We start from the raw sequence: 16,117 nt of genomic DNA, 5'->3' as shown, positions 1-16,117 counted from the left end.
ATTCCGCATTCTTGTGCCCGTACTGCTTTTTTTTTTCTGCAGCGGAAACGCATTGCAGAAAAAAACACAGTATGTTTATTAATTTTGCGGAATTGCGGCGATTTTGCCGCTATATAATTGTATTGGGACGCATGGAAAAAAAAGCGAGAAAAAAAACACGTAAAAAAATGCTATAGAAACGCGCGCGGATTTCCTGGCAAGGGAGTTCTGTTTTGATGAGGAAAATTCTGCTTATATTCTGCAATGTGGGCACATAGCCTGAAGACTAAGGTCCATTAACGACACCATATAAAGATTGTATTTGCAGTCATTACATTATGGAGCAGCTATGATAGCTGACTCCAGATTAGCTGCATTGCCCATTGGCATCTGACTTAGACTAAAACCACCTTTTTGCCTTAAATGAGGCTGACCTACTTATCCCAATGCTTTACACTGCAGCTGTTCTTTCTGCGATAGGCTACAATATACAAATACATACCATAATATCAAGGAAGGCATGATTAGAAATAACACCAGATCAATGATGGATCAGTAACGGAGTAGCGCAGATATCACCTATGGTATAACAGCTATAATCAGACTGATATAGTTTCCTGATCGTTATATATCAGAGGTATCCCTTATTCATACATTCAGCCAGTAAGATCTTTATTTAATAAAACACAAACAGTTCATCACAGAGAATCCTATTTCCCTGTGTTTTTGCATTGCTTAAATACAAATGACAAAAGCGCCACCTAGTGCCCAATTTGTAAAGAAAAATACAGAAGCCTAAAGTAGCAGAAAGTTGTATCCCATGTACAGTATATGGGAGCATAGATTTGTCATCAGAAAAGATATATATTCTTTGTCCTTTTCTCAGTATATGAAATAACGTCAGTCCTTTTTAGAGCAAAGTTTCGTAGAGTTCGTACAAAAGTTACGGGCTGCACTGTGTCATTTACGTTACTATCACTTTCCCATCTGTGCCAGATATATGTTTGCATGTCTTCAGCCCAGTGTGATAAATAGAATAATATATTTCACCACATCCCCCATCAAACAAAAAAAAATCTCCAGTAAATAATTCCTTGAGGTTTTGTGTCTTTGAAATCTTTTTGGTCATCTTGTCTAGAAAATCTGGATGACAACTACAATGGCCACCAGTCCAGGTATTGGAGTTTTCTCAGCTTTGGCACACTCCTAAAGTGGCCTGTGACCGGGTGTTATGGCTCCATAGTGTCCAGGGGTGACTGTGACCCCCATTACCACACCTCTGGCAAATTTCAGCTTAGTAAAGCACAGCACAGTAAAAAACCATTATGTCAACTGCATGGACGGACATATTGCTTGTCACCCAGATATCCATGACATGAATAGAATTTTTACTGCAAGAACAAGAAATGACTCAAGGACCCAGAATTAGGTTTTGCAATGTTCACCATCTCTAAAAAAAAGTTACTTCTTTGCATCATTTCTTAAATTATCTTGGCAATTGTGGGTAAAAGTTACTCCAGGGTTGTCCGTTCTTGGTAGGCCTCTTTTTGTCACCCTTACCCATTTGATCTCTCTCTTTCTTGTTCCTCAGGCCCCGACCACAAGGTTCCTTGGTCAAAAAATACAACAGGGCGTTGAGAAAAGAATTGGCACTGGCCAGAGGCCGGGTTACTTTATAGCAGACTGCCACCACTCCCAAGGCACGACATCCGCCTAAAGCTGCGCCACCAGCCCGCATCGTCAAAAAAATAGTACGGGTGACATGGAAAGGCAGGAAGCAAAGAGCAAACAGCAACGTGATGGTGACAATGGTCCGGATAGACTTGCGTCTCTGGGTCACACCTGGCACTGGCCCCGGGACAACACCTCCACGGAGAGTTCGGCACAGAGTACGCACCACTCTTGAGTAGCACCAGGCAGTCAGTGAAAAGGGCAAGAAAAAACCTGCTGCATGTAGAAAAAGTCCGTATGGCATGTAACGATGAAGATCCGCATCTATGGCATCATCCCAACAAGTCACTCCATCTTCTGGACCTTCGAGAGGGCCGGTACGGGCAAATAGAAGTATAGGGGAGGTCATTGCAAACACCATGGCCCATACCAGTAGGATGGTTGCCCTCACCCAACGCATAGTCTCCAGCCTCATGGAACGCATGGGATGGCAGATGCCAAGGTATCGGTGGAACGAGATACACGTCAAGAAGAAGATGCTGCAATAAAGGTTGAAGTAGAAGAGGAACCGAACCAGACGACACATGGGGTCTCCAAACAACCATCGGTCTTGAGAGATGTAACTGGCAATAAGGAAGGGCAAGGACAAGCTGTACATGAGGTCACTGAGTGCCAGGTTGAACATATAAACCAAAGATGGGTTCCAAGGTCGTCGTAGGCAGCGTGTGAGCACAATGGAGTTCAAAGCCAAGCTGAGCAGGAAGGTGATGAGGTAGCAGGTGGGCAGGAAGATGTGCTTGTAGGACTCATCCAGTTGGCATGATGAACCTGGTGATGAGGATGAAGTTGGAGCTGAGGAGTTCAGAAAAGGGGTGAAGGAAGAGGAGGGCATGCTGGATCGGGTGTTTACAATGTTATGGAGGTCTCAGCATCACAGTGTAGTAGAACTGAGGAAAGTCTGGAGAGACAGAAAGATGGGGATGGAAGAGAAGGAAAATAAAAGACACAATTACTAATATTATATGCACAAAATACCCATTTTGCCCCTAAATTCCTTTCTTTCCATTACCCATTCACTGTATTTTTGGAAACATTTGTACATGTTGGATTTGTTTGTGCTTCAATGTTTATCGCAGGGCTAAAGATTGAAAGGAATCTGTCACCAGGTTTTTGTTATGTAATCTGACATCAGCATGATGTAGGGTCAGAGACCCTGATTCCAGCGATGTGTCACTTAGTTACTGGGTGCAAAAGCTGTGATAGAGTCACAGTTTTCTCTGCTGTGGATCTAGCAGAACTCAAATGCAGAGCTGTTTATAACTCTGCCCACAACACTGATTGGCTATTTTCTGTGTACACTGTATATTGACAGAAAGCTGCTAATCAGTGGGGGGGTTGGACTAGGAGGCACGAGGGCAGTTGTCCTCAAGGGATAACCTCCTGCTGATAAAACACTGATTATAAAACACAGCCTAGTAAATGACCCAGATGAAATCAAGCTCTCTTCCCCTACATTATGCTACTCTCAGATTACATAGAAAAAACTTGCTGACAGAAACCCTTTAACCACTTTCAATAAGATTAATTTACGTCGGGCTAAACTGAGGGCTTTTCTAAGTGGAATTGTCAAATATATGTAGTATGGTATTACTTCTTTTGGATTTTTTTTTCTACGGTTTGGGCAAAAGTCTCTTTGCATTTGGATACAGATTGTTAGTGGATTTGATGAGGATTTCACTAAGGAGTTCCCTGAAATCTCGGTATATCATGGATACGTCCTAAAACTGGAGAAAACCAAATCATCCTGACTAGTGATGAGCACAAGTGCTCGTTAATTTGCTTAGAATGCTCGGGTATACATCAAGTATCACGGGTGCTCGACTGACTTGTTCGAGTCCTCGTAGCCGCACGTTTCGAGCTTGTTAGACAGCCACGAAACATGCGGGGATTGCCTGACAAGAACAGTCACTGCCCGCATGTTTTGTGGCTGGCTAAGAGCCACAAAACATGTGGCAATTGGGTCTCGAACCTGTCTGCCCCCGTGGTACTCGATGCATACCCAAGCACCCTAGGCAAGCTCGAGTAACGAGCACTTGCGCTCATCAGTAATCCTGACAATTACAGTTGTCACGTCTCATCACTTCTCAGAACTCAATGAAAGTCCTAGTGGTAATCCAGTTCCGAAATGTGTTACTTGGAGGACCTCCCGTTGTGGGTCCTGGATGATCACGTGGGTGAGAGTAGTCAACCTCTTGAGGAAGTGTTGGCTGTTCACCTTATAATAATATAGGTCCAGATAGGACCCCAACATAACAACATGCAATCTTTTACCCCTGAACACGGAAACCACGCCTTGACATACGCACATAGTACCAAAACACATATTTGTCTCCGTTAAACACTATGCTTCTTCCTTTGTCAGCATTTCCACTTCATTAATTCCTCTTAATGTGTAACGAAGCTGCGGCCACCATGACCCTTCTACACCCCCCCGCCTATTTTCTTGGTATCAGTTATAGTCAATCACTGTATATTGTGCACAGATCCCAGATTATTTACCCCGATACCTAAAATCCTCCTACAACCAGCATCGTGGCGAGTTAAAAGTTTTATGGATTGACCTCCTCGGTGCCGGAGAGCCAAGAAGGAAGGCATTCAATAAAACAGAAAAAGCATAACAATTGACCAGGAAGATAGAGATGATTCAGACAGTAAGATTGATGCCAAGCGTTGGCACAAATAATCTGTGCATCTATGGAAACAAATGGATCATTAAAATGATTAATTGTCTTACGATGTGTTTAGCTTGTACTATGTAAATGGTAATCACCCGGTAATGTGGGCACTGAACGTGTCTGTCATCAGTGAGATTCAGAAAAATTAGGGTAAAGATGGAAAAGAAAACTCATAAAGCCAAGGAGCCCTGTACCTAAAACAACAAATCTAAGTATTAATGGTTCACAACAAAAGGTCCATCAAGGACTCCAAAGTCTACCACTTATTTACTCCACATCTCCTCTCGGGTTTGACCCTCTGGTCGTTTCTCCCGCTCTTGTTTGGTAATTTCATGAGGTCATACCCTGACTAGGTTTACCAGCTTGGGCTGGACGTACGTATGAGCTACGTGTAAGTCATCCTTACCATACATTAATAAATTAAAATGTTAGCTCAAAAACCCTTTTGGTAAAAATATTTTTCTTGAAACCAAATGGGTGGTCATGCCAATATTGCCCATGAGATTAAACACACAAAATTGACCCCATACTTATAAGGATGAGAAAATTGATCTAATTCACAAGATCCCTTGACTCCTCAGCCAATCGCTTTGATCGTAAACCTATCAACGTGACTTGTCTTTAGCATCTTAATGTTAGGCAGATCGAAAACTGGAAAGACTTGAAATTGGCATCAATTTTTACCTATGTAGAGATGCAAAACAATGATGTTGACCAATTTTAGTTGTGAGATGGTAAATATCGTCAGTTTGGTCAACCTAGATGGCCATAAATGTAGGGTGTTCTTTATGTAAGCTTCTTTCTTAATTTTCCAAGTAGGCAAAATAGGATTGATGGGCAAGGATCAAACAAGGGACTAGCTTGAAGGGGTCACTGGAGAGTTCCCGACAATGACTAACCTCTGTTCACTAGACTTCACATGTTGTACCTAGTCATGCCATATGACTCACGTGGACGAATCTACACCTCACTCATGGAACTGGACATATACATTGCCGAATTTATCTCTAGGGGTGAAGAGTTTCTTCTTCTCAGAACCCAAATAATGCAAGTGACCAAAGCAGATATCTACCATTAGAACTTTCCTGACTGTAATTATTTTTAAAGACTACAGAACAGACTTACACAGTGAAATCAGTTCTATGAGATTAATTTCTGTATCCTCAGTTTCGAACGAGCAGATGTCTCCCGCTCAGTAGTCATTATTGTCAGCTATAAGTGGACAGGATTGTTTACCTAGGTGACTACTACAATGGCCAGCGGAATAAAGACAAAAGAAAAAACTTGTCTAGTTTCCAATTCCCTCCCGAGAACTCATCCTTCTCTTACCTGCATGATCACTGCCTTTGATAAAGGCGAGTTCAGGTCATCAGGAGCAGCATCACCTGAAGTAATGACTATTGTTTCTGCTGCTTTTCAGGTATGGAGCTTTATCTCCAGCCTCCTCCTCCTCCTGTTTGCCCAATGTTGTCTCCTCTGATTCCCGCAGTTTTTTCCTTCTTGTCACTTTTTCTGCTGTGCTCCTTCTTGTACTTTGCTCTTTCAGGATCACTGAATGTCAGTACATCTCATTAGCTTCTTGTCTTCCCATTGGATAAATTGTCTCAGTCCCCCTTCCATTGTCGGCCTTCTTGAGTAAACTCTCTGCTCTTTACAAAATACAGGTGGCATCTTCTACTCCTGAACCCATTCACATGTCAGTGAGGTCACGGGTTCACAGATGGGGACCCCTATTTTGCAATGTTCTCTGCACTTTGATGACTAAGGAAAATGCAGAATTATGCTACCAGGAGTATAGATATCGGATAAATGTCAATATCAATATAAGTGGACATCTTCAAACAAAGTACACTACACTTCTCATCCTGCATTTTAGAGGTTGAGGCTAAAGGCAGGTGTCCGCAAAACTTACAGTGTTCCTCTCTGGAACCCTGAGCACCACTTCGTGGAGCCTGATTAATGTTTCAAAAGTACCCTCAACGGTGCTTTTTTGGTTGACCAGTCATCCTATCAAACTGGTAAATAAACATAACCATGCCAAATGTGTGGCCTTCAACAAGTTTATCAAGACACACTATCCCTATAAGAAGGCCAACAAACCAACTAAAACATCACTTTAACAATTGTCGTAGTGTCTACAAAGATTAATAGACATATTTCTCTCATAACTATCACATCTGGTTCCACCATATGAAATTCATTTAGTCATAAGGAAAGTTTTGAAATTTGAAGCAAGTACTGAACCCACCCATGAGCTTCAAACCATTATCGAGCCTTCATAACAGGTTTGATGACGGCTAAGAAACAGAAAATTTAAGCATGTTAACTTCATCATTACACCAAATCTTGAAGGTCCTGATAACTTTGAAGGAATTCAAGCCGCTAACCAAAGTGTTAAAGTTTTTTACCATACCAGTAGCTCTTCTTCAGAAGTAGAAAATGTCTTTCTAGAGGAGGCAATAGGTATTGGTTAGACTTCAAGTGTTTGGAGATTTTACATCTCTGAGCTAGTCATAGTGTTGGACACTGTAGAAGATAGGCACACCTCAGGAAAACCTAACTAGGATGCTTATTCTAAACTATTCTTTGATATGTTGACACAAAAATGCTCGATGGGGGCTTTCTTTGTGAACTACAGTTGGAGTTGCCTTGATGTCCCCCGGCTGGGTCACAAAGAATTTATCAAATCTCATGAGCTCAACATCTTAGGTACTCCATGGTCCCCTCTCCCTTTTCTGATGACAGGAGCATTAAGCTTCAGGCATCAATAATGACCTAAGGGAGATGAAGAAGGGCTCAAAAATACACGTTGGGCATGAGTCAAACCTCATCATCTTTCATTCCAAAGAAGAGTACCTGGAGAAGTGTAACTTTTTCTGTTTGGGGAAGCTCCACTCCAGCCACATATCCATAACAGAGTGTTAGAGATGCGAAAAGATTCTGAAAACATCATGACAGGTCGTTCGAGATACTAGAGCAACCTCTACACAGAGACTGATAAGATACTGTCAGTTCTCACCCTTGATCCTGCAGACAAATGGGTTCTGGAAGCAAGCTTGACCATATAGGACTCCAGCCTAAATCCATCAAGTCTGGAGGGAGATCGGTCAGTGACATTCTCACAGATGTGAACCACATTGGCCAAGACTTATTGGACCTTTACGAGAAGTTGGTGGTGGATGACAAAATGCCTCTCTCATTAAGGAAAGGAATAAACCCGAGAGATGGGATTTTAAAAAAATGGTGTCCCACCTCCTTTGGACTATAAAGTCATTGCCAATGAACTGTCCAACTAACTGAAGGCCGTCATCCAATGGATCATTTACACGGATTAGACCTGTGGCATTCCAGGCTTGCAGAATCTCAGACGGGAACACTGTGAAATATGTCAAACAACAATGTATGAACAAAGTCCTGATCAGTACTGACCATTAGACATTCAATGGTGTTTCTCACATTTTATTGGGCCAAGTACTACAAAGGTTCTGGATGAGGAAATGGTCCTGTTTCTATGTTAACCATAAATATGTGGTACATAGCAGGCAGTATTATAGTAGTTATATTCTTGTACATAGGGGGCAGTATTATAGTAGTTATATTCTTGTACATAGGGGCAGTATTATAGTAGCTATATTCTTGTACATAGCAGGCAGTATTATAGTAGTTATATTCTTGTACATAGGGGGCAGTATTATAGTAGTTATATTCTTGTACATAGGGGGCAGTATTATAGTAGTTATATTCATGTACATAGAAGCAGTATTATAGTAGTTATATTCTTGTACATAGCAGGCAGTATTATAGTAGTTATATTCTTGTATATAGGAGCAGTATTATAGTAGTTATATTCTTGTACATAGGGGCACTATTATAGTAGTTATATTCTGGTACATAGGAGCAGTATTATAGTAGTTATATTCTTGTACATAGGGGCACTATTATAGTAGTTATATTCTTGTACATAGGGGCAGTATTATAGTAGTTATATTCTTGTACATAGCAGGCAGTATTATAGTAGTTATATTCTTGTACATAGGGGGCAGTATTATAGTAGTTATATTCTTGTACATAGGGGGCAGTATTATAGTAGTTATATTCATGTACATAGAAGCAGTATTATAGTAGTTATATTCTTGTACATAGCAGGCAGTATTATAGTAGTTATATTCTTGTATATAGGAGCAGTATTATAGTAGTTATATTCTTGTACATAGGAGCAGTATTATAGTAGTTATATTCTTGTACATAGGAGCAGTATTATAGTAGTTATATTCTTGTACATAGCAGGCAGTATTATAGTAGTTATATTCTGGTACATAGGAGCAGTATTATAGTAGTTATATTCTTGTACATAGGGGCACTATTATAGTAGTTATATTCTTGTACATAGGGGCAGTATTATAGTAGTTATACTCTTGTACATAGGGGCAGTATTATAGTAGTTATATTCTTGTACATAGGAGCAGTATTATAGTAGTTATATTCTTGTACATAGCAGGCAGTATTATAGTAGTTATATTCTGGTACATAGGAGCAGTATTATAGTAGTTATATTCTTGTACATAGGGGCACTATTATAGTAGTTATATTCTTGTACATAGGGGCAGTATTATAGTAGTTATATTCTTGTACATAGCAGGCAGTATTATAGTAGTTATATTCTTGTACATAGGGGGCAGTATTATAGTAGTTATATTCTTGTACATAGGGGGCAGTATTATAGTAGTTATATTCATGTACATAGAAGCAGTATTATAGTAGTTATATTCTTGTACATAGCAGGCAGTATTATAGTAGTTATATTCTGGTACATAGGAGCAGTATTATAGTAGTTATATTCTTGTACATAGGGGCACTATTATAGTAGTTATATTCTTGTACATAGGGGCAGTATTATAGTAGTTATACTCTTGTACATAGGGGCAGTATTATAGTAGTTATATTCTTGTACATAGGAGCAGTATTATAGTAGTTATATTCTTGTACATAGGGGCAGTATTATAGTAGTTATATTCTTGTACATAGCAGGCAGTATTATAGTAGTTATATTCTGGTACATAGGAGCAGTATTATAGTAGTTATATTCTTGTACATAAGGGCAGTATTATAAGTAGTTATATTCTTGTGCATAGGGGCAGTATTATAGTAGTTATATGCAGCGCCCCAGAGTCCTGGTCGTTGCAGTACTGTGGCTCCGCCACTAAGGGGAGCTATGGTACGTCTGATGGCACTGAAGGAGTTCATCTGAGCAGGTATCACAGACACCAATATATTTCACTGCCGGGCCTCCAGGGGGAGCTAAGGGTTCTATTTACTAGGCCACTCTCCACAACACTGATAAAACTGGGGGTCAGGCAGGAAGTTAGACAGAAAGCTGACTGGGTTGGAGCCAGGCAACACCTTGTGGCAGAGGGTGTTGCAGGAGAAGATTCGGTAGGGTCTCTGTCAGGGGTGGGATCCTGACAGAGGCTTGGCAAACTGAGAGAACGTAACGGGACCGTGCCTGCTCAGTATAGTGGCGGTGCCCAAGGAAGGACTAGAAGCGAGATAGATTGTGCTGAGTGAGAAACGAGATCAAAGCAACAAGGAGAATACCAGTAGGGGTCGTGCTGTAAGATCGAGGCAACATCCTACTGAGGCGCAAACAACTGGTGGCCGGAACGCCGAAGGAAGTATTTCTATATACAGCTTCAGGCAATACTTTGAACCTACGGCAGGACAGTCAGTCTCAGGCGGGCTGTCTCACTTAAATCACCTATGCAGTCTTGGGGGGCAACTTGTGGAGAGGGGCGACTCTAGGGTCCAGGAAGAGCTCCGAGCCTACCCGTCAAACGGGTACCGTCCTAACCGTAACATCAGGGAGGGATGGAGGATTAGCAGAACATCATCTAATCGAGTTGTGAGGGAACTTAAGAAACAGACACAACAGTTGTGGGGACTTTCCGTAAGCACAGCAGGGAAGGACCGCAACACATAGCGCAAGAAGGAAGGCACAGATTTCCACCTGTTAAGAGAACTCTGGAGGTGCCATCGGACCGGCCGGACTTGCGCAGCCTGGTGAACCGTATTCTGGACTGAGGACCCAGAGATCTTCAGTAAAGAGGTAAAGAGACTGCAACCTGGTGTCCTCGTTATTTACTGCACCGCACCACCACCATTATCCATCATATCTACCACTGACTGTGCGCCCCTTGGCAGGGTCACAGATCGGGCCTAGCCACCGTGACGACCCCAGAGCAGAGACTCAGAGGCCCGGTACCAGGTACCCCTCGGCCCTGCGGCAGTGGGGGCGCTACAACTTGGCATCACGAACAGGATCTACTTAAGCCTGAAGAATCAGGTCATGTGTGCCTTGGAACTGTGATTTACTGTGTTTGGACTGTACTTTATTGCAAGGACTGGATTGCCACTTGCCGCCAAAAGTTCCCGCCAAAACCGCCGCCATTACAGCGCTAAGGAGAGAGCAGGAGAAGAAGGGCGTGGAAGTGGGCGTGAACAAGCGGAAGAGCGCGAAAGACAATGGCCGCCCAGTCTAAATATTTTGGCCCCTTGAGGACGTGTCCATCAGCAGCCGAGATCCGCCTCCTGATCCTCAATGGTGGGCAGAGACAAAGAAAACGAAACCACCCACGAAGGAGAGAGCGGGAAAAGGACCAGGAAGAAGAAGTCAACGACATGGAGGACGCCATGGCCAGCCGCCTGGAGCCGGAGCGTGGGGTCGGAGCCGAGGACTCCCCCAGCTACCCGGAGATGCACCGCAGCCAGACCTCCGCAGCTGACGCTGACCTCCTGCAGATCGGAGCGGACGAGCTGACCCACCAACTCCTGCAGACACAGCTGAGCACTGAGGCCGGGTGGAAGAAGACCATCATCGGGAGCCTCACCAGACACCTGTCGGCAGCCTCGCTTGGTCCGAAGCTGGAAAGCAAGGCCCTGCCGGAAAGCGGTATGCTGCATGCAGAGATGACAACGCCGCCGCACAAGGCCCCACAACCAGCGTTCCAGACCCCAGCGGAGACGGAGCAGACCGGCACCGGAGGGACCGCATCTGAAGCAGGTATGAAGAATGACCCTGCCCTGACAACCGACACCCCTCCAGTGACTGTTAGTGCCACAGCTGCTGACTCCGTTCTAGTGACTGATCTTGCAGCAGCCGCTACCTCTGCTGCAGCAAATGCCCCTACTCAAGCTGCGCAGACCTCCATTGCTGCGCCCAATTTAACCGTACATGAAAGACGTATTAACGGCGTGTGTCCAGCACTGGGTGAAACCCTGGACCTCACTTTTCCCAGGCCAAGAAGGGTTAAGTGCCAGGTGCAGCCCTGGAAGCCGTCCAACTAAACCTCGGAGAACTGAAGATTGTAAATAGTTAACTGTTTGCTTCCCTGCTTTTTGCTGCTTTAAACCCGACTAGGGTTAAACTCTTAAAGGGATCCCTATGTTTACCCGGGATCCCTTCTTTTGCTTTTTGCTTTTGTTTCCTGTTTATTCGTCATTGAAAGAACTGCTGGAATCATGAACAGTGCATGATACAAACTTTTTGTAAATAGTTTGCACCTTCTTAAAGGTGCACCCTACTGGTTTTACTTAAAGAGAGACTCTTTGCGAAGATACCGCACCGGAGCCTTTGATGAGTATGGACTGGTAGCCTGAGAAGATATGCTACCTCATAAAGACTTGGTCCCCTCTTAAAGGGGATGTCCATCTGTGTACTTGTGAGTAATACTGCCTTAGAACAGTAAAGTGATAATGATGCCTTGAAAGAAAATGATAATGTTTACATGTAAAAGTTATATGTATTGAACTAGTTAATTGTAAAAGAATGCTGATAATGTTTCCCGAAGGAAAGTGAAAGTTAGAAGAAAGATGCAGTGGGCCCGTAGGGGTAGACGTAGTGTCCTGCATAGTTGCTAGTAAGAAAGTAATGATGGAAGTTAATGCTTTAAGAAAATGTTGATAACGTTGATAGAAAATGAGGATAGAAGGTGAACCATGAGTCCTCCTAGGAGCCATATGAAGATGGCCCAGTGTTCCTAAACTGAAAGTAATGTTATGTTCTACACTCACTGGCCACTTTATTAGGTACACCTGTCCAACTTCTTGTTAACACTTAATTTCTAATCAGCCAATCACATGGCGGCAACTCAGTGCATTTAGGCATGTAGACATGGTCAAGACAATCTCCTGCAGTTCAAACCGAGCATCAGTATGGGGAAGAAAGGTGATTTGAGTGCCTTTGAACGTGGCATGGTTGTTGGTGCCCGAAGGGCTGGTCTGAGTATTTCAGAAACTGCTGATCTACTGGGATTTTCACGCACAACCATCTCTAGGGTTTACAGAGAATGGTCCGAAAAAGAAAGAAAATCCAGTGAGCGGCAGTTCTGTGGGCGGAAATGCCTTGTTGATGCCAGAGGTCAGAGGAGAATGGGCAGACTGGTTCGAGCTAATAGAAAGGCAACAGTGACTCAAATCGCCACCCGTTACAACCAAGGTAGGCCTAAGAGCATCTCTGAACGCACAGTGCGTCGAACTTTGAGGCAGATGGGCTACAGCAGCAGAAGACCACACCGGGTACCACTCCTTTCAGCTAAGAACAGGAAACTGAGGCTACAATTTGCACAAGCTCATCGAAATTGGACAGTAGAAGATTGGAAAAACGTTGCTTGGTCTGATGAGTCTCGATTTCTGCTGCGACATTCGGATGGTAGGGTCAGAATTTGGCGTAAACAACATGAAAGCATGGATCCATCCTGCCTTGTATGGAGCATCTTTGGGATGTGCAGCCGACAAATCTGCGGCAACTGTGTGATGCCATCATGTCAATATGGACCAAAATCTCTGAGGAATGCTTCCAGCACCTTGTTGAATCTATGCCACGAAGAATTGAGGCAGTTCTGAAGGCAAAAGGGGTCCAACCCGTTACTAGCATGGTGTACCTAATAAAGTGGCCGGTGAGTGTATACTGTGTATAGTAGTTGAAAAGACAGAAGGCTCGGGCTGAAAGGAGCGGTCCTGTAAGAAAGGAGAGGCAGTAGGTCTGGTGCCGTTAGGACAGGCGGTCCTGCAGATTTAAAGAAGGAGAATGAAAAAGTTAAACTGCCTTATAATGTGATTATAAGAGGGTCTTTAGCGGATATTGAGTGTACGTCCTTAAAGGCGATGTTAAATTATTGTTCAAGAATTTGTACTAAGTAGAATACCCGGTTGGGTAAGAAAAGTTACTTATAGCATGTTGCTATGATATTTAACCATGTTTGTAACATTCAAGTGTCCTCACCTCCCATAAAGGGAAGCTCTGTTCAAGTATACGTATTGTTATTTGCACTCATCAAATTGTATGTCTTTTTGCTAATCTGTATTGTTGTTTTCTTCCCAGTCCCGGAGTACTGGATTTAACCGGGGGGGAGTGCAGCGCCCCAGAGTCCTGGTCGTTGCAGTACTGTGGCTCCGCCACTAAGGGGAGCTATGGTACGTCTGATGGCACTGAAGGAGTTCATCTGAGCAGGTATCACAGACACCAATACATTTCACCGCCGGGCCTCCAGGGGGAGCTAAGGGTTCTATTTACTAGGCCACTCTCCACAACACTGGTAAAACTGGGGGTCAGGCAGGAAGTTAGACAGAAAGCTGACTGGGTTGGAGCCAGGCAACACCTTGTGGCAGAGGGTGTTGCAGGAGAAGATTCGGTAGGGTCTCTGTCAGGGGTGGGATCCTGACAGAGGCTTGGCAAACTGAGAGAATGTAACGGGACCGTGCCTGCTCAGTATAGCGGCGGTGCCCAAGGAAGGACTAGAAGCGAGATAGATTGTGCTGAGTGAGAAACGAGATCAAAGCAACAAGGAGAATACCAGTAGGGGTCGTGCTGTAAGATCGAGGCAACATCCTACTGAGGCGCAAACAACCGGTGGCCGGAACGCCGAAGGAAGTATTTCTATATACAGCTTCAGGCAATACTTTGAACCTACGGCAGGACAGTCAGTCTCAGGCGGGCTGTCTCACTTAAATCACCTATGCAGTCTTGGGGGGCAACTTGTGGAGAGGGGCGACTCTAGGGTCCCGGAAGAGCTCCGAGCCTACCCGTCAAACGGGTGCCGTCCTAACCGTAACATCAGGGAGGGACGGAGGATTAGCAGAACATCATCTAATCGAGTTGTGAGGGAACTTAAGAAACAGACACAACAGTTGTGGGGACTTTCCGTAAGCACAGCAGGGAAGGACCGCAACACATAGCGCAAGAAGGAAGGCACAGATTTCCACCTGTTAAGAGAACTCTGGAGGTGCCATCGGACCGGCCGGACTTGCGCAGCCTGGTGAACCGTATTCTGGACTGAGGACCCAGAGATCTTCAGTAAAGAGGTAAAGAGACTGCAACCTGGTGTCCTCGTTATTTACTGCACCGCACCACCACCATTATCCATCATATCTACCACTGACTGTGCGCCCCTCGGCAGGGTCACGGATCGGGCCTAGCCACCGTGACAACCCCAGAGCAGAGACTCAGAGGCCCGGTACCGGGTACCCCTCGGCCCTGCGGCAGTGGGGGCGCTACATATATTCTTGTACATAGGAGCAGTATTATAGTAGTTATATTCTTGTACATAGGGAGCAGTATTATAGTAGTTATATTTTTGTGCATAGGGGCAGTATTATAGTAGTTATATTCTTGTACATAGGAGCAGTATTATAGTAGTTATATTCTTGCACATAGGTGGCAGTATTACAGTAGTTATATTCTTGTACATAGGGGCAGTGTTATAGTAGTTATATTCTTGTATATAGGGGCAGTATTATAGTAGTTATATTCTTGTACCTAGGAGCAGTATTATAGTAGTTATATTCTTGTACATAGGGAGCAGTATTATAGTAGTTATATTTTTGTGCATAGGGGCAGTATTATAGTAGTTATATTCTTGTACATTGGGGGCAGTATTATAGTAGTTATATTCTTGTACATAGGGGCGGTATTATAGTAGTTATATTCTTGTACATAGGAGCAGTATTATAGCAGTTATACTCTTGTACATAGGGGCAGTATTATAGTAGTTATATTCTTGTACATAGGAGCAGTATTATAGTAGTTATATTCTTGTACATAGGGGTCAGTATTATAGTAGTTATATTCTTGTACATAGGAGCAGTATTATAGTAGTTATATTCCTGTACATAGGGTGAGTATTATAGTAGTTATATTCTTGTACATAAGGGACAGTACTATAGAAGCTATATTCTTATACATATGTGTAGTATTATAGCACTTATACAGTTGTGCTCAAAAGTTTACGTACGCCGGCAGAATTTTTGCTTTCTTGGCCTTTTTTCAGAGAATATGAATAATAACACCAAAACTTTTTCTCCACTCATGGTTAGTGGTTGGGTGAAGCCATTTATTGTCAAACTACTGTTTTCTCTTTTTAAATCATAATGTCAACCCAAAACATCCAAATGACCCTGATCAAAAGTTCACATACCCCATTTCTTAATATCGTGTATTGCCCCCTCTAACATCAATGACAGCTTGAAGTCTTTTGTGGTAGTTGTGGATGAGGTTCTTTATTGTCTCAGATGGTAAAGCTGCCCACTCTTCTTGGCAAAAAGCCTCCAGTTCTTGTAAATCCCTGGGCTGTCTAGCATGAACTGCGAGCTTGAGATCTCCCCAGAGTGGCTCAATGATATTGAGGTCAGGAGACTGAGATGGCCACTCCAGGACCTCCACTTTGTTCTGCTGTAGCCAA

The 16,117-nt window shown here is 43.4% G+C and overlaps 1 protein-coding gene across 1 annotated transcript; it reads right to left on the bottom strand.

Annotated features, from left to right (window-relative positions):
• Positions 1-642: 642 nt before the first annotated feature.
• Positions 643-2,542, bottom strand: LOC143773279 (P2Y purinoceptor 4-like). Its single transcript, XM_077260764.1, has one exon. The coding sequence runs from the start codon at positions 2,540-2,542 to the stop codon at positions 1,466-1,468; it is 1,077 nt and encodes a 358-aa protein (XP_077116879.1). The 3' UTR covers positions 643-1,465.
• Positions 2,543-16,117: the final 13,575 nt, after the last annotated feature.

This window comes from Ranitomeya variabilis, chromosome 5 (genome assembly GCF_051348905.1).
Source record: "Ranitomeya variabilis isolate aRanVar5 chromosome 5, aRanVar5.hap1, whole genome shotgun sequence".
Taxonomy (NCBI): domain Eukaryota; kingdom Metazoa; phylum Chordata; class Amphibia; order Anura; family Dendrobatidae; genus Ranitomeya; species Ranitomeya variabilis.
The sequence above is the reverse complement of the archived record's forward strand: the minus strand, read 5'-3'. Positions and strand labels throughout refer to the sequence as shown.